Source organism: Indicator indicator, chromosome 5, assembly GCF_027791375.1.
Source record: "Indicator indicator isolate 239-I01 chromosome 5, UM_Iind_1.1, whole genome shotgun sequence".
Lineage (NCBI taxonomy): Eukaryota > Metazoa > Chordata > Aves > Piciformes > Indicatoridae > Indicator > Indicator indicator.
In genome coordinates this window covers 30,564,229-30,588,106 of record NC_072014.1, presented here as the reverse complement: position 1 = coordinate 30,588,106, position 23,878 = coordinate 30,564,229, and the positions used below count along the sequence as shown (strand labels likewise).

Sequence of the window (23,878 nt, the reverse complement as noted above, 5' to 3'; positions counted from 1 at the left end):
CGTAGATACCTCTGAGTCACAGCAACGCCATCCTGTCGAGTGTTGCTCTGTGTACAAGAGGAAGTATGGGAAACAAACCAAACCCCAAACTCCCTCCTGTCCTCTGCCTTAAGTAAGAGAAGCCATTTGAAAATTTATCTTCCTTGAAGGTAAAATACTGGGGGTCTTTAGTTTTGATGCTTCCAGGTAGAGTTTTCATGAGAGAAAGACAGAAGCATTTGGTTTTCCTGGGGGTCCATGGGAGAATCCAGCTGTGATAATTTCTACTGAGTTTGTGTGAAGACAGCAGCTTAATTTAGACAACTGATAAGTACCTATAATGGGGTATAAACCCTGTCCAAAGAAGAGAGAGTCACAAAAGATGCCAAAGAAGTATGGCATACTGCCTGCAAGGGCTCCTCTTGTCCCCACCATTCACACTTAACATTAATAGATTTATTTTAAACTGTTCTGTTTGACATAAGTCTGTAGAACCTTCCTCACTAACCTTGTTCCCAGTGGGTTGTCTTTTGTGTTTCTCCCAGCTGGCACCAAAGGCTACCCAGTGTGAGACTGGCTGTTTCTCCACTACCTGTCCTGCCACCCACACATGGGAAGGAGCAAGAGGCAACCAACAGTAAAGGAAATTTCCAGTTCTGTATTTTTTAACCCATCATGCATACCAGATCAGAATTTGACTCCTAAATAGTGTGATGGAATTGGTTGGTTTGTTTTAAATGAGCTGTTAGGAATCATGGGGAACCATACGAATCGATTCAGTATGTTGAATCTTAATCATGATACAGATGAAAATTCTGGATGAGTTAAATTCAGTAGAGGTTAAAATAATGAATAGATTTTTTTTTATGATCCAAAGTTATAGTCCAGTGCTCCAGCTCTGTAAAGCTGTTACGCTTTGGGTTGAGTTTGTTTTGTTTTGTTTAAATCAGATTTTCTTTCTCAATATGTCCCTAAAGAGAAGTTGTTCTGTAAGTGCTGAGTTTATTCAAGGTTGCCAGCATTTCAGCTTGACAGTTTCAGTGGGGCAAGTAAATCTCTAAAGAGCAAAGGAGTAAATGGAAATCCTGAGTTAGTTTACTTCTTCGACTGGCACAATTTTCTATTTCTAAAATTCTAGAATGAATGAAAGGATTAAAAGAAGTTCTAAGCACTCAAAAGATACCTGCTGGTTTTGTAATGCTGATGTTTGTTGGTTTAAATAAAATGCACAGGAACCTGGTTTGCTATCTCTGACAATTTACTATGCATCTTGGAAAGAATGCCATGCAGGAATACTTACTCATAAAATTTATGTTCTATAAATTCTGGACATTATTTGTAAGGGGTTTTTATTGTTAGCCTAATTCTAAACAGTTTGGCTACAGTGTTTTATTGCCTGAGCTTCAAGTGAAAATTCTAAGCACATGCCTGTTTTTTTAATTCTTTTTTTTCACATTTTGTGTGCTAATGTACTGCTTTAAACTTTAATGTAATGTAGGAAGGTTCTTTCAGTGTTTTCAGTAGAAATTACTTTAAAAAAAAATCTTAAAATGTGATAAAGCAACTCCATAAACAAAGGAGGTGTTAGTTCTTAATGCTTCCTATGCTGTGGGATGTGGTAAGTAACACTTCATGTATCATAAATCACCTCTCTACAGCTGTTTTTTATTTTATATAGGTGAAGATGTAAAACCATTTACTCCTGAGAAAGCCAAGGAACTTGTGATGGCTCTACAGCAACCTGCAGTCTTCTGTAACATGGCTGGTGACTGGCCAGCCCTGCACTGGAATGCAGAATACCTTTCTGAGGTGTTGGATGGAAAGACAATCCAGTTTAGGCTAGGTCTGAAGACAGTGGATTTAGGTGAGACTGAAGTGCACAGGCATTACATGCCACAACTCTCACTTATAGGTTCTGCAGTTCTCTGCCTCTCTGTTACCACTCTTCAGATGTATTGCTTTTCACTGCAGGCATTGTTTTTAGGACATGGGGTTTGACCAACAGTGGAACTCTCTTACATGTTTATTCTTGGTAGGAAGTTTGGTGAGTAACACCAGACACCTAAGATCAAGTGTCTCAGTGTTCTTTTCTTGCTTTGCAGTGTGTGTGTTTGGTCCCAGTCCTCTACACCATTCGGTGGTTCATGTGAGCTAAGCTTCCATATCCACAAACCTGAGTGCATTTAACTAGCTAACTAATCCAGATTGGTGTTTTTATCTGTAAAATGGTGATGATTCTCACCTTCTTCCAGAGGTTTTATAAGACTGTGGTGTCTTTCAGTACTTTAATGTCCTGTGATGAAAGATGCTATTGAAAGCATCTACAAAGCATTAAGAATATCACTTCATGCCAGTACAATAATTTCATCTCTAACCCTCCAGATTCACTCAGACATCTAGGAACACGCCATGGGAGAAAGGCAGTTTTATGCACTTGATTTTAAGTACAACTTAATTTTGTCTGTAGCCACACAGTACTGGTTATAGTCTATCCATGGACAGATAGAGCTTCATAGTAGGGAGGGAAGATGCAGGAAACATACTCCAAGGTGGCAATTTGCTTGCTGCCTTAGAGGTTATGCATTGCTTTATTCATACCCTGTACCTCCTTTCCCCTCCCAACCACACAGGAAAATGCATTTTGCTGTGTACTTTCTCCCTGTTGCCTAAAATAACTTGTCTCCCTTCCATCTTTTTTTTTCAACCAGACCAGACAAACCCAGTTCTTAAAAAATATTCAGTGTAAGTCATGTTTTTTAGACCCCCACTTAGCTATCCTTTCTGTACTTTGTACTTCTTCATTTGGACTACCTTTTTCCTTGAATGTAGAGTCTGCACAGAGACTCCAGATAAAGGTCTGCCAGTTCTTATGGAAGTGGTAGGATTACATCACATTATCTTACTTAATAACACTGTGTCAAAATTTGCTTTCTTCACAGCATCCTGACCATATTATTTCATGTTCAGTTCTTGAAAGAGAAGTGATGAAACAGAAAGGAGCGTTAGAGGGAAAATGCTTGGCATTATAGGATTTCAAACCATTTTACCAGCATGGATTAGTGATTCCTATGCTGCTTTTTGGGAAAACAGATGTTTATTCACTTTCTCCAGATGGGATGACTGAAGTACAGAATTAATATGCTGGTACACATCTTCACAGCAATACTTCAGTAGTTCAGTGAGGTATCAGCCAGTTGTTGCATTACATGTAAAATGCACCCCATTGCCAATGATGAAGACATTTTCCTTGATACCTTGTTAATATGTCTCAGACTTACCAGGTAAAAGGATAGTTTTGATCCTAGTCTCCATTAATTAGTAGGCGTTATAACTGGGAAATCTTCTGATGGAAGTGATGGAGTGTTATGCAGCTAAATGGTGGACTCATGCTAGCAACTAAGTAGATAAGAGTCACTTAATAACTTGTTGTCACTGGGGATATAGAATGGAATCGAATTGGAATGTGTATCTTGAAGTTGCATCTATTTGTATTTTGCTTTTTTCCTGAAGGCATCAATCCCTAGGCAGCAATCAGTTTGTCTCCAGGAACCTCCATTTTATGCTAATGTGAGCTAGAAATGTCTTCAAGAAGATGGGTAGAGCCTTCAGGGGTTATATTGTAACTGAATGAGACCTATGATGCTATAAAAAATTTGCATTGTAAGGATATATTAGTGAAGTCATTAGCCATGCCATCTCACAGCCTGAAATAATGTAATACATTTCATGTGCTGCTGTCATTTGGAAGATGGTGGATAGCACTCTTGCGTGCTTAACATTGTTTTTCAGCGAGGGCCTCTCTTTCATATCATTGCTCATGCTAGCTTTCCCAGATGAAACAGAGGCGGTGATGTGGTTAGAGAAAGCAATAGGAGAAAACAACTAAAATTGTATTGATTTCTCTGATACTCCTCCCATGTTTACTATAGATGAATTTCCTTAAGACTAGACAGGACCACTTCTGCCACTGAGTCACAGTCACAGAATAATAGAATTGTTTTGGTTGGAAAAAACCTCTAAGATCATCAAGTCCAACTACTGACCTATCACCACCATGTCCATTAAAACACATCCCAAAGTTCCATGTCCACACATGTACAAGAAAGAAAGAGGTCTCCTGCTTATAGGTGTTTTTTGATGTCACTGTGAAGTGGCTGGTTTAGAGTTTCAGAGATTAAGACACAAGGCTCATCTGGGAAGATTCAAAATTATTTGAAACCTCTGACTTCTCATCTTGAGTGCCACATCTGCAGCCTGGATTCCTAAACTGAAAATTCCTTAACTTAAAGAAGTGGAAACTTTGTGGGAGTTAGTTGGATTTTATATTTGCTTTACTCACTTGTTTAGAAGTTCTCGAGGCATATGGATGTGGAAGGCACATTTGAAACATGGAAAACGTGGGAGGTAGCAGTATTACTTGTGTGAGTTACTTGTGCTTACCTAAGTTTGTGTTTGATGGTATTCTGTCTGACTACACAAGTTAAACAGTATCTGCCCATAAGGGGAAAAAATACAATCAGAGGATTAAGCATTGACAGAGATAAGATGCCTCCAGAGAGAGCACCAGCGTTCATTACAAGAACAATGAAGATGCTATTAATCAGGAAATCCCTACCCATCTAGTTCCAGTCACACTAAAAGATTTATTTTTCTGAGGTGAGTTAAAGGGTGGGTAGCAGCTGCAGAAGTTGAGTTTCTGGCAGGGAAAATTCAGCAATATAATCTGTCTGTCTGATGGCTACCTGGAGGACACCAGCAATTACAAAGGAAGAAGCAAGCTTACACAAAATGGACTGCTGTATGCAGACATTCCTCATTTTGAGCATTTTCTCTTGTTATATAGTAAAATGAATAAACAATGACTTTACTCTGAAGAAGCTAGAAAGAGCAAGAGGTTGTCATGCTGATCAGTTACAAGCCACAAGATCTCTGGAGGAAATTTCTCTTAGAGATGCTGGATAGAGCTGATGCTGTCAGACACACAGTTGGATAGAAAAGGGCTGCAACCTGGACTTCTGCCCAAGAGGTTTTACCACTAAAGACAATAAAAAAATTCAAGCCTCTGACATTTGATATAGAGAAGGACTGCAAAGGTGGCTATAGACTCAACAGCTGAACAGGAGGCTGAAAATGCAGCACAAATGCCCTGCACTGAGTAAATGTCGCACAAAGCTGAGATTTGAAGTGATTATTGGAGCTGGATGGGGATGGCCATTTTATTTTTTGTTGTTTGTGAGTATGCCTGTGTTTTGTTATAGTATTACATGGCTGTTCCTTGCTTGGATTATTTAAGTAATTTTAATTTCCCTGTCAGCTGTGAATAGACATTTGGTTTTCTTTTAAGTTTAAAGAAATGAAGGAGACATTCCACTTGCATTTTTTGCTGGCACTTTGGGGTATTTTCTAAGACTGTTACCCATTTTTTCAACATTTCCCTTAGTAAACACTGTTTTTCTGAGTAGAATAGAATTTGGTGCCTGTCAGGATCAGACATTAACTAAGAAGGGGAGCTGGTTCCTTGAAAGCACTGCTTCCCTCTCCAGTTTCAATCCCTCCAGGTTCGATCTGTGGCATTAGGTGGAGAGAGAGAACTGGCATGCATTCAGATACCATGGCCAGACAGCACTGGTTGCTTACTTTGGACTTACATGGTTTAATCTACAATTTATCAATTACAACACACCTTCATTTTTTAATCATTAAGTGTTAGAAAACTGGATAATTGTGTTCTTGCTTTCAGCTGCCTGCTGCTAACGTTTTCACCCTTGCTGCAGCCTACAAATCTAAGCAATCTGTTTAGATTGCCCAAATACATTTTTTTTATTACCATTTATTTTTCCATGAGCCCCACACCTTGGTGCTGAACAAGTTATAAATTGAACCAAGATCCTTGCCCTGGGGAGATTGTATCCTAGAAGATAGTCTTGCCTTTCATAGTTGGATTTTTTAAATGAAGCTCAGAGTCAAATATGCTGTGAGGTAGAAAGAGCCTATTTCTTGCATTTAAAACACATGCTCCTGAGTTATCTTGGAAAATAGGCAGTGTCCTAAGCACTCTTTTTTCTCACCAAAATAATACAGATCTTGAGCCACCTTCAGTAGTGCTTATATCTTTTATCAAATTTATCTTATATCTTTTAACTAATATCAGACCATCATTCACTAAAATGATGTGCATTGCGTTAGTGCCTGGGTCTCAGGAAGGGCACTGGACTGCAACACAGGAAATCAGATACAGGGATTTGGGGTTATTTCAGTTGATTTATGTGTTTTGTATGCAGTTCTTGGGAGCCCTTGTACTGCAAAGACCCAGTTTAGGGATTGCTGAGTAGCAGAGCTTATTTGACATTTTTAGTTAATGAATTCGATAGTGAGGAGAAGGAAAACCACTACTTAGGCTACTGCAATGGAAAATGGCAAAATGATAAAGGTAAAGGTTTGTAAAAACTCCCACCCAAAGGGAACAGGAACAAACGTGTGAGACTCTGTTGGAATTGCTGCAGTAACAAAATGAGAGCACTAAAGAATGAAGAGCTGCTGCTGCACAACAGGATCCCATTTCTGAGCAGCTCTCTGCAAGTTACACAAGGTTAAACTGCGGCTCTGTCACTGTTGTTCATGCAAAGTGCAGTAATTTTTTCCTGATAGTAGTTAAAAGTTTTTGTTTTTTTTTTAAAGTCTCTTTGAATCCTGCACAATTAGCAGCTGTGGGAAATGAAGATCTCTGGTTAACCACAATTGAAGTATACTGTGATGTAAGATAACTTGTAGGCCTTCCAAGTGACCTGACCTTGAGCTGAAAAGCTCTATCAGTCAGCCTGACCAAAGCATGGCAGGAACAAACCACTGCTGGTAAATACTTTTTGTGTCTGCCAAGGAACACTGCAATATTTTTCACCTGGGACTGACAAAAGCATAAGGACACACAGCATTTTAGATGGATCATTGGCACACATGTGGCTCCATAATTTGTTTCCTACACATTAATGTGCTGATTTGGTTACTACTTTAAGGAAAGGGAAAGATGGAGATGTCAGCCTACATGTAAATCCATGGAGACAAAATGAACTTGTGTGCACATTTGCAGCTCACACTTAAGAAGAGAGATGAAGCAAAGGACAGGTCCTCAGTTGTTTAGGGAACTTGGGTGTATTATTGAGTTACTGTGCTGCAAGGTGTCTTGCACATGAACGACAGTAACTATTGGTGTGCTTTTCCCTCACAGCAAGTTCAAGGTAACAGCCATTCACTTAAACCTTAATGAAAAAGCAATAGTCTCAGACTTTAATTATGAGTTAGGTGATGAGAACCATTTTATTGACCAGAGTTGAGCCACCTAGTCTCACTTCATATCTCATGTTGCATTTAACTCTAGGTGAGAGGGGAAACTAGATATTATTTTTGCTGTTTCTTTGCTCAATACTCATGTAATGTTTGGCTTTTCCTTTGTTGCTCTAGTTCCCCAGTTTGAAACCAGGTGTAGCTACGTGAAGGCTACACTTAAAGAGTTTTTGGCTTGGAGTTGTGGGCAGCCTTCTTGTCTCTCTGGACCGTTCAGTTGTTATGAGTACTCCAAATACTGGGCTTATGCTGACTACAAATACATCGCCAGGATATTTGAAGACAAGCCAGAGTTTTTCCAGGTAAAATACTGCAATTACCTCTTCCTAGTTTAATCATTGTGATTTACTAGTGAATCTTCTGAAGCATCTACTGCTATTCCCTTCCTGCTTCTTTGGCTATTTATTTTTAAATTTGGAAATAAAAGCTATTGGCTCTCAAGCTAATGGAGAAGTAGTACCAATGCCGAGTCCCCTTTTTATGCTTAAAACACCACCACAAGTGGCAAAAAGAACTGCTAGGTTGGCAGCACTCCTCTCTACATTTAGCCCAGCATCATTTTGTGACTTTGCAGGCTTGGGGTGCAGAGTTATGTGTGTGTGACCTCTGCAGCTGAACACCTCCTCTGCACCTCTGTTGAAGGTATGGAAATGAGGTGGGAATAGGATGTGGAGATGACAGACAGCAGGCCTGTCATATTGCAAATTTGCTGCTGCCCCAGATCCATCTTGGGTGCCTGAATAGTTAATTAACAGCTCCACTCAAAAGAGAGGCTTTGATGGCATGGATGGCATCTCCATGTTTTGCCTTAGAGCTCGTTTTCTCAAGTAGACTTTTCCTTCCCTTAATATATTTAGATTGTTAGTGAGAAGGAGAGATTCTGAGTCTGCAGTATTATTCTATCTTGTTGGTGCAGGCAGTGAAATGCATGAAGTAACCAGGTATCAGGACACCTACTGGGTATTTTCTTTTAGTTTCTTCATGTTTATCTGCTATTTCATGGGGTCCCAAAATCATTTAATAGCAGGACTATCTGGAGATCATCTACTCCAACTCCCCTGCTAAAGCAGGGTCATCTGGATCAAGTTGCACAGGAACATGTCCAGGCAGGTTTTGAAAAGTCTCTAGAGAAGAAAACTGCATAACCTCTCTGGGCAGCCTGTTTTAGTGCTCTGTCACCATCACAGTTTTTCCTTATGTTTAAGTGAAACCTCCTGTGTTCAAGTTTGCACCTGTTGCCCCTTGTCCTGTCAGTGAGCACTGAAAAGACCCCACCCCCATCCTCTTGACCTCCATCCTTTAGATATTTATATGCATTGATAAGATCCCCTCTGTCTTCTGTTTCCAGGCTAAAGAGCCTCAGATCTCTCAGCCCTTCTCATAGAAGAGATGCTCCAGGCCCCTAATGATCTCTGTGGCACTCTGTTGTACTTTTTGCATCAGATCCCTGTCTTGTGTCTCGGACACAATACCCCAGGTGGGGCCTCACCAGCACAGTCGAGGGGGAGGAGAACCTCCCTACATTTCAATGTACTGGTTCATCTATATTCCTGCTGCTTCTCCTTGGAAATTGTAAGAGGGCAAAATTAAGGACAGCTGTACAAAAGGTGTATTTTTTTCAAAAGATACAAAGAAAGAATGGTAAATGAAACCTGATTCATTTCTGTGCCTTCAAATGTGAAGATAGAATCATAACTCCCTGCAAACACTGTATCACTGGGATGACAGTGGGAACTGATAAGCCCTCTCAAATTCATTATTTCCTCAGAAAGCATTTCCCATGCTCTTTTTATGTGTTTTATTCTTTTATACCAGTAAAATTAGAATTTTTCACTGCTCAGCTTTTTTCAGACTGTCTCCCTTCCTGTTGTTCGGGGGGTCAGGAGGTAAGGTTTGAGCACAGAGACCATCTGACCTTCCTCTGTCTCTTCCTAAGCTCACTGAAACACAAGGCTCACATAAACTTGGGCAGCATGATTCTGATGCTGGGTCATGTTATTTGAACTCAGCTGGGAGCTCCAAGGGTGTTTCAGGCTTCCCCAGGCCTTTTGAGTGCCTTCCTGTATCTGTGGTCCTGCCTTGGTCTTCTCACTGGATGCTTCAACAAGGAGCATTTTCCTGTCCTTTGTGGCACAAGATAATAGCAGCTCAGAAGACCTGAATAGCCTGCTGCTTTATTCAGACAATAAAAACACCCTTGATGGAAATAACCATTTTCCTACCTGCTTCTTCCTTTTGCCCCCATTCAAGAACAAAATTGAGGATCCAGGAATTGCATTTCTATGCAGGTGCCACACCACAACCTCATCACCTGACCTCTAAGAAGCAACAGATTGTCCTGCAGTTTTAGAATAGACACACGTAATGGTTATGCTGGGGATTTTTTTTCTTAAAGCAGAATCTGGGAAGACAAAAATCAATGGTGTTATGTAAGCAAATATGGTGTATGTCATCTGCCAGTTTCACAGGCATGAGAGTGAAATGCAGTCATCAGTTCCAGACTCATATGGCTTTTGAAACACTGCTACACAATTTATACCAGCCAAAAGAGTTCTTTGTCGAGATTCTCTCCCATTCCTGTGTGAATTTGATGATAACCCCATTTTTTCTTTTTAGATTTTATTTAGATTTACATAAGGTGATTTGAAGGGGAAAAGAAGGCCAACTGCACTATTATTTATAGTGATTAATAGGGCCATTTAGAAGTTGTTTGAAATTTAGATTGCACTGTTTATCATTTACAGTTGTGTGGGCTAAGGTAATGATTCCATTATTCTAATCTATGAGCAGTATCTAGCATCTTACATTTTTTTGTTCAGTTGATATTTCATTGCAGAATTTGAGATATAAATCAGAAGCAAGATATATGCATGAAGTTTAAATAGAAATGAGACCTTTTAAAGTGACATACGGGTACAGACTAACTTCATTATAAGCAGCAAATGAAATAAATATAATTCACAAGTAATGTGCCATCTGTTATGGTTGGAACACCTTTTAGTGCATTTCTTCTTGCTGTGGCTTTTTATTGTAGATAAGGAACCCACTGTGACAAGATTTCAGTAATCCTACCAGTTCCTTTTCAGTTCGTTGGTTAAAAACTATTTTGCCCATAATCACTTCAACTATTTACTACAGCTGCAGCATCCTCAAAAAGTTCTTTTAAATCTAATATTGATTATGTGTGCCTTCTTTCCACTTAAATTGTAACAAAATACAAAAACTATTTAGGTGTGAGATTAAAGTGCAGAGATGGAGTTATGCTTAACTTTGTCACTGAGATAGTTGTATTGGATTTTAAATTTTATGGCTGCTGAAATCTATAGGAGCAACTTTTTCCTTTTGATTTTTTGCTGTCTTTGACAAATGTTTATATTACACTTCTGCTTTTTTTTTTTTAATGATATCTTTAAAATCAATAGCTCTGAAATTCAAAATCTTTAGCAACACCTAATTTTTGGGAAGGCTATCACTCATTGTGAGGGTTTCCTGATACAGTCATGGTGAAGTCATCCTTATAATAATGTCTAGCTGTAGTTTTCCTCATCCCTAGATCTTAAAAAAAGGGTAGGCATCCACCTGTCTGCAAGCAGCTAGCTTACATACTTAAATGAGGAAGCTAGACTCCCATTTTCCCTTTAGAGACAGTGAAAAGAGAGAGGCTTTTCCAAGGCATCATTGAGAGTGTTTTGACAAGAGCAGGAGCCAAGCTCGAATTAGGTTCCTAAAGTTGGGTGATGTGGATGACCGCAACATGCTTTACTGAAAGAGAACAAATGCCCTTATCTTCCTTTGCAAGATGGGAGGGATAAAGCCTAGAGATGAAGTGATTTGCCTGAGACCATCAGGAAGCCAAGAACTGAATCTGTTTCCTAATGCTCATTCTGGGGCTCCAGCCAAAAGGCACCAGTATCTCTGGCCAGTATACTTCAACTGCTTTCCAGTAACAAATGATCAGGCCCTGCAGGTGGCATGGCAAGCTACAGAAACATGGGAAAGCTTTATCCATGCTATGCAGAGCCATCCTGCAAAACCCTTGAACTATCTGAAAGATACCTCGCTGTCCCTCATTCCAGCTGTCATCCCCAAATGGTTGCTTGTAGGAGCACCAGTGAAGAGGAAAGCTCCAGGATCATATTCATATCACATACCTACCTGTTCTGCCCTTTTGCACCATATAATCAAGTTGTTTTAAGTTCACTGCCTCCACAGTTGCAAAGGCAGGAGAATAATTTGTCCATTAAATAAAAAGAAACTTTAAAAGAACAGCATACCACTGGAAAAGAGATAGGATGAATTCTGCATTTCCAGAATACAAGGAGAAAGCTGAGGCAGGAGCAAATAGAAAGCAAGTATACCACATAGGAATCACAGAATGCCAGGTTGGAGAGGACCCCAAGAATCATCTGATCCAACCTTTCTAGGTAATAGTGTAGTTTAAATGAGATGGGCCAGTATCATGTCAAGCTGAGTCTTAGAACTATCCAATGTAGGGGAATCTGCTACTTCCCTTGGGAAATTATTGCAGTGTTTAACTGTTCTCATGGTGACAAATTTTATTCTGCAGTCCAATTGGAATCTCCCTGGGAGTAACTTGTACCCATTACCCCTTGTCCTTTCCATGTGACTCTTTGTGAAAAGGGAGCTTCCATCCTGCTGGTAGCCCTACCTTTTATGTACTGGTACAAGGTACATGGGTTATCAAATTGTTTTCAAAAGGGAATAGGGATTTTTTCTTCCTTCCTTTCATTGTTTTTTTAGATGCCATATATCAGATTTTTTTTCTAAAAACAATCCTCAGCTTGGGTGGATGATTAAAAGTGGAGAATGGAAAAAAAAGAGTGTTTGCAAAGAAGTTGTGTGTGGCTAGCTGGACAGTCCTTCTATAAAGCAAGCAGGTAACTGGGGTGATAGGAGAAACTGAGATGATACATGGAGACAGAGATCTGGGAAGCTGTGACATCAGACAAGGAAAGAAGAAAGTCAACAGAAGAAATGCTGCTAGAGAGGAAAATTCTGGAGGAAGGGACAGAGGCTGTGCATGCAGGAACCCCACCAAGAAGTAAAGAGTGACTGAGCAGTAGAGGGAGAAGAGACACAGGGAACGGAAGGTAGAGCACGAATCAGTGCAACAGCTTACAGATATAACCTTTTCATTGCTGTAGGATATAAGATGGTCTGACTTCGGTTTTCCTGGGAGAAGTGGAAAAGAGAGCACACTGTGGATTGGTGCTGAAGGAGCAAACACCCCCTGCCATTTGGACTCCTATGGCTGCAACTTAGTGTTGCAAGTACAAGGAAGGTAACAAGTGTGCATATACATAAAAAAATTACAGAAGTTACACTGCGCTATAAAGTTACCTTTAGACTCCTGAGTATTAACTCTAGGCCCCAGTTAGTTTTGTTTTCTGAGCTGTCAGTGACTGAAGAGCTTCAGAACCGTTCTAGAGGGAATAGCAGAACTTCAGAGGACTGGAGTTTGGGGCACAGAAGTAACAGAATCTTCTTTCTTCTGCCTGAGAAGATCTATCATGATCTATGAGTTACGTGGTTCAATAATAAAAATTTTAATCTTTCTAGCAGTTATGAATTCAAGAATTTGGAATGAGGAGATAAAGAGTTAAAAATAAAAAGACTAGAAACAGAATAGAAATAAACTACTTTAGACTTCTGTGACATTCTCTGTGCAAGAGCCTCTAATAGCCTGCTAGCAATAATTTAAAATGGGAACATCAGGTTGGGAGCAACCAGCTGTGAGCAAAGTTGAAAGGGACACTTGAGGCTCTAAACTAATTTTGGAGCATGCACCTTTGGTGCTGTATCTTTCTGCCTGTTTACATGCTGTCTTTTTTTTTCTTCTTCCCCTTCTTTTCTTGTTTATTTGCATCAGGGAGTTTTTTTGATATCTATTTTTGCTAGAGTAACAAAACAAATTGCATGTGTTTTTTAGGTTTGATAGTGTATAGTGGAAGGAACAATTTGCCAGTGGGTTATTAATGTGATTAATTACTCTGACATTTTTGGATCAGTAAAATTAGGGTGGTCTTAAGATTAAAGTGCAGGATTGGGAGACAGGCATTCTGGCTTCTGTATTGGCCAGTGCCACAGGCTGACTGGCTTTAAGGCACTCATTTTTGCTGCAGCCAGTCCTGTAGACTCCAGATCACATCAGTAAATGTTATGTATTGGAGTTCAGACATTTAAATGTATTTAGACCCAGAAATGTCATTGAAAACCATGAGACTTGCATGTCTGGATATCTACTAAGGATAAATATTGTGTATACTAAGTAAGTACAGTAATTATAGAATGATTTTGCGTGGAAGAGACCTTTAAGATCAAGTTCAACTGTTAACCAAGCCCTGCCAGCTCACTCCTAAACCATGTTGCTCAGCACCACATCTAGCAGACCTGATACATGCTCTGCCTCTTTGATGTCTACCTCCAGTTGTTGGAACTCAAGCCAGAGTTCCAGCATCATATAGCTACTTTGCCTGCCTTCCCAAGATACTTCCTCCTACTCTGGTAGAATGAAATCCGTGTTGCTCTCGGGGAAAGAAGAAGCCTAAAGCCTTCGCATAGCCTGAAAAGTCAAAGTTGTTTTCCTCTTCAGAGCAAAGCTTATAAATAGATTGCAAACTTCCACAAGCTTGTAAAATCCTGTGCTTCTTCAGAGCTAAACGATTCCCTTTTGAGAGTCACAAACAAGACAGGCTTTGTAACAGAATACAAGCTTATGCTAAACTTAAATAGATTTGCCTTTACAGGAAAGCTAGGGATGACTCCTTAGCCCTTTGTTGCTATCTTGAATTTCCTTCTTGCATCCCTCGGGCTTCTTAATTTTTTGCTTCATGATATTGCTTTGTCATAAGCCTGCAGGATTAACCCATGAGCCTCCTAACCTAGTTATTCTTTCTCCCTTCAGAGGCTTTAGTTTGGTGGGCAAAATAAAGTTGCAATAGTCCTTGAGTTTCATGATAACTGGTTTTTGTAGCTTTGGTAATTACCAAGAAATGTCAGTGGCCAAGGGAACTTCCATCTCTGTTGATCTCTGCAGTTTTGGCTATCCTGCTATCCTTGCCTCTTCTAGTTTTGTGCCATTTGGCTGCTCCTCTCCCATTTTCAGATTTATGACTGGTTGCTGACAACCAGCAACAGTAGGCAAAAAGAAAGAAGTGAGTACCAAGGAATAGGACAAAAGGAAAAGACCTTGCTGAAGTCTGAAGCAAAGAGAAGAGCTGCTCAAATTGTCCAACTGTACCACAAAGTACTGCCTTTATTTTTCCATTGCTTATTGCATGGGTCACTGTTGTACTGATTGTCTGGCACATCTTAAATGTAATAAATTCTCCCTTTGTGTATTCCTTTCTGGTTATTTCCATCACCTAAAGTACTGCCATATAAAACTCCTATTTCTAAGTAACATATGTACCTGCTAAGATATTTCATTTATAGTACCCATAAAACTGTCACCACCAGTTCTGGCATATTCTTTTTTCTTTCTTTGATATTGTCTGTGTAAGTGAAACAGAAGCACTGTCTCCTGAGCAGAACATCGGTGTCTCAGCTCTGCTTGGCCCTGCACTGCAGTGTGTTCACCTGCTGGCTTCTTTGGATGCAGGATAGAGAGCAACCTGGAGCATGAGTGCCCTGATGAGCAGAGCTACCCTGTCCTGTTCTGTCTGGGCATTTAGTCACACCAGTGAGATCATAAGGCCAGCAGCCCATGCAAGCCACCTTTTCATCATGTAGTATTCATAACAAAAGAATACAGGTGTTTTAGAATGCTTTTGTCCATGAATGTCTCTGATTTTTATTTATACCATCTGTGGTATAGAAGCATCAAAATGAGTTTTACTAAGAATGAGAGGTTTGTGACTAACAGCCAAATAAGTAGTGTAGGTGAAGATAGGAGACAGATTATCATGCCCACACCCCTTAGCTGTTACCACCGTAAACACAGGTTGCCCTCCTTTTAAAACAAACATGGGCATGGCAGCTATTCATTCAGAGGATGTATGTTGTCTCCTAACAAAACTACTTCCCCTGGTTTATAGAGCAATTTTTAATGCTCCGAGCATCTGTAAATGCTGTGTGTTGCTTTGTAAAAGGGAGACAGGAGGAGCCAGATGGAAGAACTTAAAAAAAAATATTTTATCTGCCTTTTAAAAATAATGTGTGAGAAGCTGTAAATCTTTTCAGTTAAAAAATTAAAAAGTGGAATATTTTAAAAACACTTTTAGGAGACAGCCTGTAAGCACTGCCTGTGTTCTCACTGCGTAGGAGGTTCACACAGTGAGGCAGATTTATGTTTTATTGAAAACCTTGCTACTGCCTTTAGTTCTTTGCTGCAACTGACAGGCACTGAATACATTTTTATCTTCTCTCTATTTGCAGGAAGAGATGGCACCTCTTCCCACCTGGTGACACCAGTTTCCTTTATCCCACCAGGATCCCTTATGAAGAATCCAGTGTATTCAGCAAAGTCAACGTTGCCAACCCTGATCTGAAATGCTTTCCTGAGTTTAGGAACACAACAGCTCATGTGGTTACACTCAGTCCAGGACAGGTACCATTCACATATGAGCTTTTCTTTCCTTTAAAGGTTCTAGTAAATTATTTAGCCAGCTAATTAAGGGCTAGGAATTCTTAACAAAATGACTGTGGAACTTCCCTCTCCCTATCCTCTGCGCTCAGGCTTGATACATTTCTCTCAGCACAGGACCCTTCTTTGCTCACAGATACTGTACGAGCCCTTTTTGTACAAAAGCCACAAACATTTGGAGAGTTAGTTCAATCAGCTGCTCAATTCTGTCACAGTTCTTGCAATCTCCTCCAGTTTGTCTGCTTTAAAACTTTCAGTACTCCAGCCTGCCTGCTCTGAAACCAGTGTGTTCCATAAAACGTATTTGATTAACGAGCATGTAGAGCCAGCAAAGGAACTCAGTTTGATAGTGAGTAACCTTCACCAGGGAACACTGGCCCGAATCGTTGCTTTAAGAGCAGAGTATTGTAATGACGGTGCTCGCATTCAGAGCGCACACCCTTCAGAGGTTTCATGGTGCTTTACAAGGATGGGAGGATCTTATTAGCCCTGTTCTACTGAGAAGGTTCAGCTATAAGTGCCTGGCTTATAGTCACACAGACAGTCAGCAGCAGTATGAGAGTAGGGCTCAGGACTCTCAATTCCTAGTCTCCTGCCGTAAGTAGCATCCTTCTTTGTTTAATCAACGTTGGTCTGTCTTTGGAGTCTGAATTACCCTTTTGGATTTGTGCAGCAGCACATGTCCTCGTGACGTACTCCTGCACAGCTCAGACTCTCAGACCTTTCCAAAGGAATTTTGCAATGTTCATTGCCTCAACTGCTTAAGAGTTGTCACTTCTAGAGCCTTTTCATCATTCTCCTACTAGATTTTGTCACCTCTTTTGACCTGCTAGCTCACTGATCTGTGCAAGTGTTCCCCTGCCCCTACATGACAAACCCAGCTAATTTCAATAATTTAAAGAACAAATTTTTGCTAACCCAGGTGATTTTGGGTAGGCAGAGCAAGGAGTGAGCTGATGAGGTGTCAGACTGGAGCAGGATAGTAGTTTCTAACAAGAGGATGTGTCTTTCCCACCTGGTGAGAATATACTCTTCTGCTGGTACAGTTGTAAATGGGGAATATGTGATCAGCCTTCATTGTTTGCACTACACTAGCTCCTAGTTGTACTCCTAAAACATTTTGCACTTTGTAAGGTTGCCATGTTCAATTATTTAAAGCACAGAGAACAAATTTTTACTATTGATAAAAATGCCTCATCCATTCAGCACTGCATTATCCATGATCTCCAACACTATTTCAATTTATAATCTCCTTCGGAATGATCAAGTACAGTAGTAAACCTTTAATATGATCTTAATTTTAATTAGGCTTAAAGCAATTACAAATTAATCTTGCTAGGAATAAAGATCTTGAGCCAGCTCAGTAATACAAGTTGTCTGCATCGCCACAGACAAGATACTGTTTAGATTTCTGGGGTGAAAGTATTGTAAAGGCAATGAAGCAATAGTGAGGTATTGCCTTTATCCATTTTTACAACATCTTTTGTGTGGTGCTTTCCAGCATCTCAGCCAGCAGCTTCTGGGGAGGTGGCTGGGGACTGCTGTTGTTTGGTGGAGAGTAAAAGAATGACCTAGAAGGAACTCCTGGAAGAACAAGGGAGAGGATTGCTCAATAATAACAATCTTGATACATGCTTAGCAGTGGGGTTTGTGTAAAATTGATACAACTACTGCAGAATTTGCAGCCAGCTTTATTTTGTGATAATTTATAGCATCTCCACTGCTTGAAAAATAAAGACAAAGGTGTTCTTAGGTATTCATAAGAACAACTGCACATAGGGTGAGTGCTGCTTTGAATATCAAAAACTTCGTGTGTCTAATGCCACCTTCTGGTCATTGTTTTCTACAGCCATTTTTTCTACACCTGTTTAAAGCTTAGAGCAGAACTCCCTTCCTATAATATTGTACCAATGCACAATGCCTTCTTCAATTGCATCCTTTGTGCCCTTTTGCTGTATGGTTCAGAGGTGAATCCCTCTTAAGAATTTAGTTAGTTGGCTGAGACTTCACCTTTTATAAGGCTTCGTCCTGTACTTGACCAGTGGCTGTGGGCTGAATTTCCACAGAAATCTTAAGAAATTATGTCAGTCAAGTCTAGGAGTGCCTTATAACCATTTGGAATTGGTCACCTGTGTGGTGACTGCAAGGCTGAGTGACAAGTGTGGAGCAGGAGGTTGACTGGCGGTGAACTGGTACTTACTGAACTAATGAGTTTTCACCCAAAGCATTAATATTTTGGTATATTTGTTCTTAATTTCTGCAGTGTTTCTAGTAACACCTTGATTGTTTTTACAAATATACAAATACTGGGTTAAAAGATGGCAAATGGGGCTAAATGAGGAAGAAGTTCTTCACCATGAGAGTGGTGAGAGCCTGGAATGGGTTGTCCAGGGAGGTGGTTGGGGCCCCATCCCTGGAGGTGTTTAAGGCCAGGCTGGATGAGGCTCTGGCCAGCCTGATCTAGTGTGAGGTGTCCCTGCCCGTGGCAGGGGTGTTGGAACTAGATGATCCTTGTGGTCCCTTCCAACCCTGACTCATTCTATGATAAATGTCTGTTCTAGTACATTCCACCCCACATTCTGGGACACGTGTTAAGAAAGTTAGGAGTAAAATCTGCTGCCCTCAACTGAAACCCTATCCAGCACAGATGTCCCATCTGCCATCCGTGGGAAGAACCTGGCACCTCTGTGAGGTGATTCATCCTCCCTGTCTCATACAGCTACAGTCCTGCAGGACTTGGCCTTCAGCACAGGCTATAAAAGAAGCTTATGCTTCACTTTTTATTATTAAAAATCAGAGAGAAAAATCTCACCTTAAAAGACTACAAAAAAAACTGAGATACAAATGCAGTATCATTGATCATTCTTTGCTCTGCCCCACTTCTCACTAGCTTCATGCTTCCTTCCTGCTCACTAATGTAATTGTTCTTAATCCATCTTCCTCTTAAGCCATATCCATATAACTAGACAATGTAAAAAGATGAGAAAAGCAAGCCTCACTACACCTGAAGGTAGATACAGGAGGCTCCACACATCTGCTCTCCTAATGGAGAACTCGTATACTGAGCTCTTATAAGCAATGCCTTTGCTGCTCATGCTGCCCCAGACAGGAGGGGTAGTGCACACCAGAACCCATGCAGTTACAGGCAGCTCTCAGATGCCCTCCTGCATACTCTTCTGCTTCCTGGCCTCATTCTGCAGGTGCAGCCTGGAGCCAGAGGAGTTGCAGTGAAGCTGCAGACACCAGAGGTGCAAGGGAAGTCCTAAGCTAGATTTAGAGACACATCAAGTCCAAGAAGGATGCTCCCTTACAGCCTTGAAAAACATTGTCATCGTATGGGGAGAAACACTTTAAGAGATCAAGGTTATTTCTTCCTCTCTCTCACCATGGTCTACTGCCCAGGAGCTCTCCTCCTCTGCTTTAGATTGGCTGCTTTCAGAAAGTCTGAGAGGCACACCTCAAGCTCAGTCTCTGTCTGCAACTACAGCTATCGCTAATGTCCTGCATATAGCTATAAGCTTTTCTCTTTCTCTGTAGTGTCTAACACACCATGGGATACTGCTCAGCAGCCAGTGCAAGAGCAGATCTCTGATTTCTAACCTAACCCTGAGCAAGCAGAAATCTTCATGAAGTCAGGGAGGGATTTCCCTATGATCCACCTTTAAAGAAAAGGGCTGAAAACTTCAGTTTGAACTTAGAGTGGGGAACAGCAGAACAAACAGTCTGAATAATCAAGAAAAACATAGTTGCTGATGAAAAAGTGTTCAGGAAATACAGTAATTCGGGTTTTAAAAAAGACAATGAAATGTTCCAGCTCAAAGTATACAAAATACTATTTTCCAAGGGGTTGCAGTCAAAACCTACTTTTGCTGGAAAAGAGTGTAAGGGATTTTAGAAAAGCAGTGTTCAGAACTGTCTGCAGCATTACACACAGTAGATGGCTGATCATTCTAGTCTGGGGGAAGGAAGAAAGAATTTTCCTGTGGGAGGCTACACAGCTGGAGAGCCCATAGAGAACTCCAGCCCAACCTTTACATACCAGAACTTTTGTCTCCGTCACACAAAAGGCAAAAATATCTGTGATCTGAGTTTACAAGTAGAGCTGGTGGTGAAAATACCACTCAGCCAGCAGCACACCTGGGGAATCCTACCAGTTCCTAACTCTACTTTTCCACCTCTTCCTTGATCTTGCCTGGGTCCTTATAGACAGAGTGTGGTAACAGCCCCGCTCTCTTCCAGTGCACAGTGCTTTACACCAGAAATACAGTGCCTGTATTTCTGACTTTAATAGCCCTTGGAACTCAATTTCAGCAAGTGGGAAGACACTAGCATGGGAGGAAGGAAGAAAGCAGGTTAAGAAACAGCTTTCTAGCACCAGGGCAGCCAGGTACCAGCTGGGATGGTTGGGGTGGCAGCACTCTCACAGAATCCTCATGGTTCTCCCACAGAGCTGACTATGCATTTATTTGTTTTATGCTGCCAGGACTGCAAGCAGCTCTGGGATTTGCTTGAGTCTCCCATAGCTCCCCATCTTCCCATCACACTGAGGTTCTTTGGTGCTTCCTTTTCTTGCACATTTACCTAAATATCTTTTTCTAATGAGCAGGAGTTCCTTGGTATAATATTTTGCTTCAGGGTGTGCTCTCTTTTTGAAGCAATTCCACCTTTGCCCTGCCTTTGTACTGTATCAAGTTAATCATGTCCATGGAGAATTTAAACCTGTTCTGTACTCTGTGCTGTACAAGTCTTCAGCATTAGTCCACTTGCTCTCTCAATGTTCTTTTTGTGTCTTTTCTTCAGTTACAGACCAGCATTTCATTATCTTTTCTGAGACTTCTGTCCTACTTTGACTTCATCTGCTATATTTGCCTATCACTAGCCTAAATATTAAAATTATCTGATTGGTTTCTGTTTCAATCAGTATCTTCCCAGCCCACAAAGCTAGATATACTCTGCAGAAAGCAGGCTAACACAAGATTATCCTTTAGCTTGGAATAGTTCTGTCTTGCTCTTGCACTTTACATTTCCCCTGTAAAGTATCTGCTGCATTTTTGTGTGTACATTATTTCACTGTGGTTTTCTGTCACATTTCCTACTGAAATGCAGTTGCAAATGTAGTTCAATGTGTGTCCCATATTCATAAACATATGGAAGTCTGCTTTATTTTATTGTGGAATTGACAGGTAAGGGTAGGGGTGGTGAGGGTTTGTTTGGTTTGGTTTGTTGAGAGGGTTTGGGTTGTTTTTGTTTTGGTTTGCAAGCCTAGAAGAATGCTGCTTATCTCTGCTCTGTGTGGGGTGGGGGAGGCATCTTTTGTTAATTCTGCTGCTCCCTTGCCAGTTATAGTTTTTGGGCTTCATTACTTTTTTTTTTTTTTTTTCAATTCTTCATCTTCCTTGAAGTTTTCCTCCTTTTGGTTTTTCATCATTTCCTTTTTTGATGCTATAAATGCTTATTTTAGCAAGCAGAAGCTTACCCAAAAATAAAGAGGAGAGGAAGTATCTTTCTGGTACCTGTTACACCTCTGAGTCACAGCTCTGTAATTCCTCTATAAATTGCATCAAATAGCACCAGCTGCAGAAATACACAATTCTGCAGCTATTAACCTGCTGGCAAGTAAAATCTGATTAGTCTCTCCAAAGACCAAGTTCCTTCCCTTTGATTTGTTGAAGAGATTGTAGTTTCCTCCTAGTTACAGCTCCTCTTTCCAAAGCAATTCTGTCCCTGCTTTGCGCATGACTCATGTTAAGCCAGCATGTTCCATTCTTAATTTCCATCTTGTTTTTCCAGGCAGCCCCTCTCACTGAACCATTTATACTCATCTCTTAATCCACCTTTTACTTTTGTTCCCTTGCTGGAGAGTCCCTCTGCACCATACTCCAATTCTCTAGTGTCTTCATACACTTCTCCAGCGTGTTGCAAGCTTACTCTTCCAATGCAAGCCTCAGAAAATGGACCCCATTGCTGGAAAGAGCTACTTACTGTCCATTTGTGCTGCATAATGAAGTTTCCCAGGATTCATCATTAAATCCTGTCATTTCGAGGGCACACAGATTGTTAAACAGAGTGCAGTGTAAGATCCCCTGTAGGGTTTTTGTATGATTCTGCAGCCAGTGAAGTGTGGGCAACCACTTTCTAACAGGTAAAGGCATTGCAGGTCATGCAAATGCACTTTTCATTTGGTTTCTGTGATAAAAGTCCCATTCTGAAACTTGCTCAGTGTTGAAAATGTGTTTTGACTTCAGCCTGTGTGGGTTTTCATACACTTTTAGATGTCAGGAATAACTAATTGGTGATATTTTTAAAATAATGGCCTTGCACAGACTGACTTCCTTCTGGTTTTTTGTGCAGTACTGGATTAAAGTACAATTTCCAAATGTTTTTGACCTTTAGAGGGCCAATGCTCTTTTTTTTCTTGTTTGACTTAAATTGAAAACTGCAGAGAACATTTTGTTCTCTGGTCCCAAACTGAATCCACTCTGACTGTCTTCTAAGTGTTTGCAAAACTAGGGCCACAGTCATTGTTTCCTGCACTGACATTTTCTCATTAGCTGTGGTTTGATGTAACAAAGTACAGGACTATCTAGGTAGCAGAACATTCTTTTAAGTGATTTGTGTCTACCAAGAAAAAGACTTTTCTGCAATTCAGATACAGATCATTGCTTCACTTTCCCCATTCTGAAACGTGTGTTTTTATCAGTCTCTGACCATTTTTATTCCTTGCCAAAAACATCTTTTATGCTTTTCTTGATAGCTCTATGTTAATCTAATGTTCAGTAATCTGTAAAGCTTGTCCTATATCATCAAGACAACATTGATGCCTTTGTACCTTAAAAGCCATGGGTTAGAATCAATTTTGTGTCACAGCCATCATCCTTATATGGTTGTAAAGCTTTGATCTAAACTAGATTGTCGTGATGCCTGGGACACCTTCCTTTAAAAACCTGTCTGCTAAAAGTGCTAAATTTAATACTGATGGGGGTTATTTACCACAATTAAAGCTACGTATTGTTAATCACCTAGATGAGTATTAGGATACCTGCTTTTGGGAGAAGCCAGCTGGCAGTCCTTCTAAAGGAACTAGGAAGTTTACTCAGCTGGAGAGTCTACAAAAGAATTGTTGCTTGGCTGAGGCTTTCTCTAAAGCCCTGTTCTACTGCTATAAGCAGCTGCACTCCTTTTGGACAGCCTGCCAAACCTTGTTTACCTAAAGTAGTTATAAGGTCACAATCCTGCTTCACATGAGGAGCTTAGATGAGAGGTAGTTCTGGATCATGTACACTTCTTACAGGGTAGTATTGATACAAAGGGAGAAGAGAGTGGATATTTATGTCTTGAGAAAAGGCTCTTTAGAAGAAAGGGGTGAAGATCACCTCTCACACCCTTTCCTTGCCTCTTTCTTTCTCTGCATTCTGCTGATACCTTAATGCAATGTCTCTGATTCCAGGTCCTGCTTGTTCCAAGGCACTGGTGGCACTATGTGGAATCCATTGATCCCATCACTGTCAGCATAAACTCTTGGATTGAACTGGTATATTTTCCTTTTTATGTCATGGTGATAGCCCAACTGGGTGTGCTCTATTCAGAGGGTACAGAGGGAAGACCCTTTATGAGTAGTTTTTCCTGAAGAACCTTACAAGGTTCCAGATCTAAAGTCTCCGTGTGGAAGAGATTCCAGTTTACCTCAATCAGGCAAACAAGCTAAACTTTTCATGTCCAGTTTCTCATGGGCTAACCAGCTTTGTGGTACATAGGGAACAACAAACAGCAACTTCACCTGAAGCACATGCTAACATGGCAAGCAAAGCTAGAATTTAAATCATATTAGTGTGATAGGAAGAGGGTGGCAGAGGATTTTTGAGTCTTCATTTCTCTGTAATAATTTTTATTTGCGTAGAGTTGGATTTTCTCAAGGATTTAATTAATTTTCTTTTCCCCAGGCTTTGACTTTTC

General features: G+C 40.5%; 1 protein-coding gene across 1 annotated transcript in view; it reads left to right on the top strand.

Annotated features, from left to right (window-relative positions):
- HSPBAP1 (HSPB1 associated protein 1) overlaps nt 1-23,878 on the top strand; it is a 38,982-nt gene that overhangs the window by 11,522 nt on the left and 3,582 nt on the right. Inside the window, exons 2-6 of the mRNA XM_054381248.1 lie at nt 1,658-1,843; nt 7,438-7,622; nt 12,486-12,622; nt 15,718-15,889; nt 23,373-23,456. Coding sequence (XP_054237223.1) covers nt 1,658-1,843; nt 7,438-7,622; nt 12,486-12,622; nt 15,718-15,889; nt 23,373-23,456 — 764 coding nt within the window. The remainder of the gene's footprint in view (nt 1-1,657; nt 1,844-7,437; nt 7,623-12,485; nt 12,623-15,717; nt 15,890-23,372; nt 23,457-23,878) is intronic.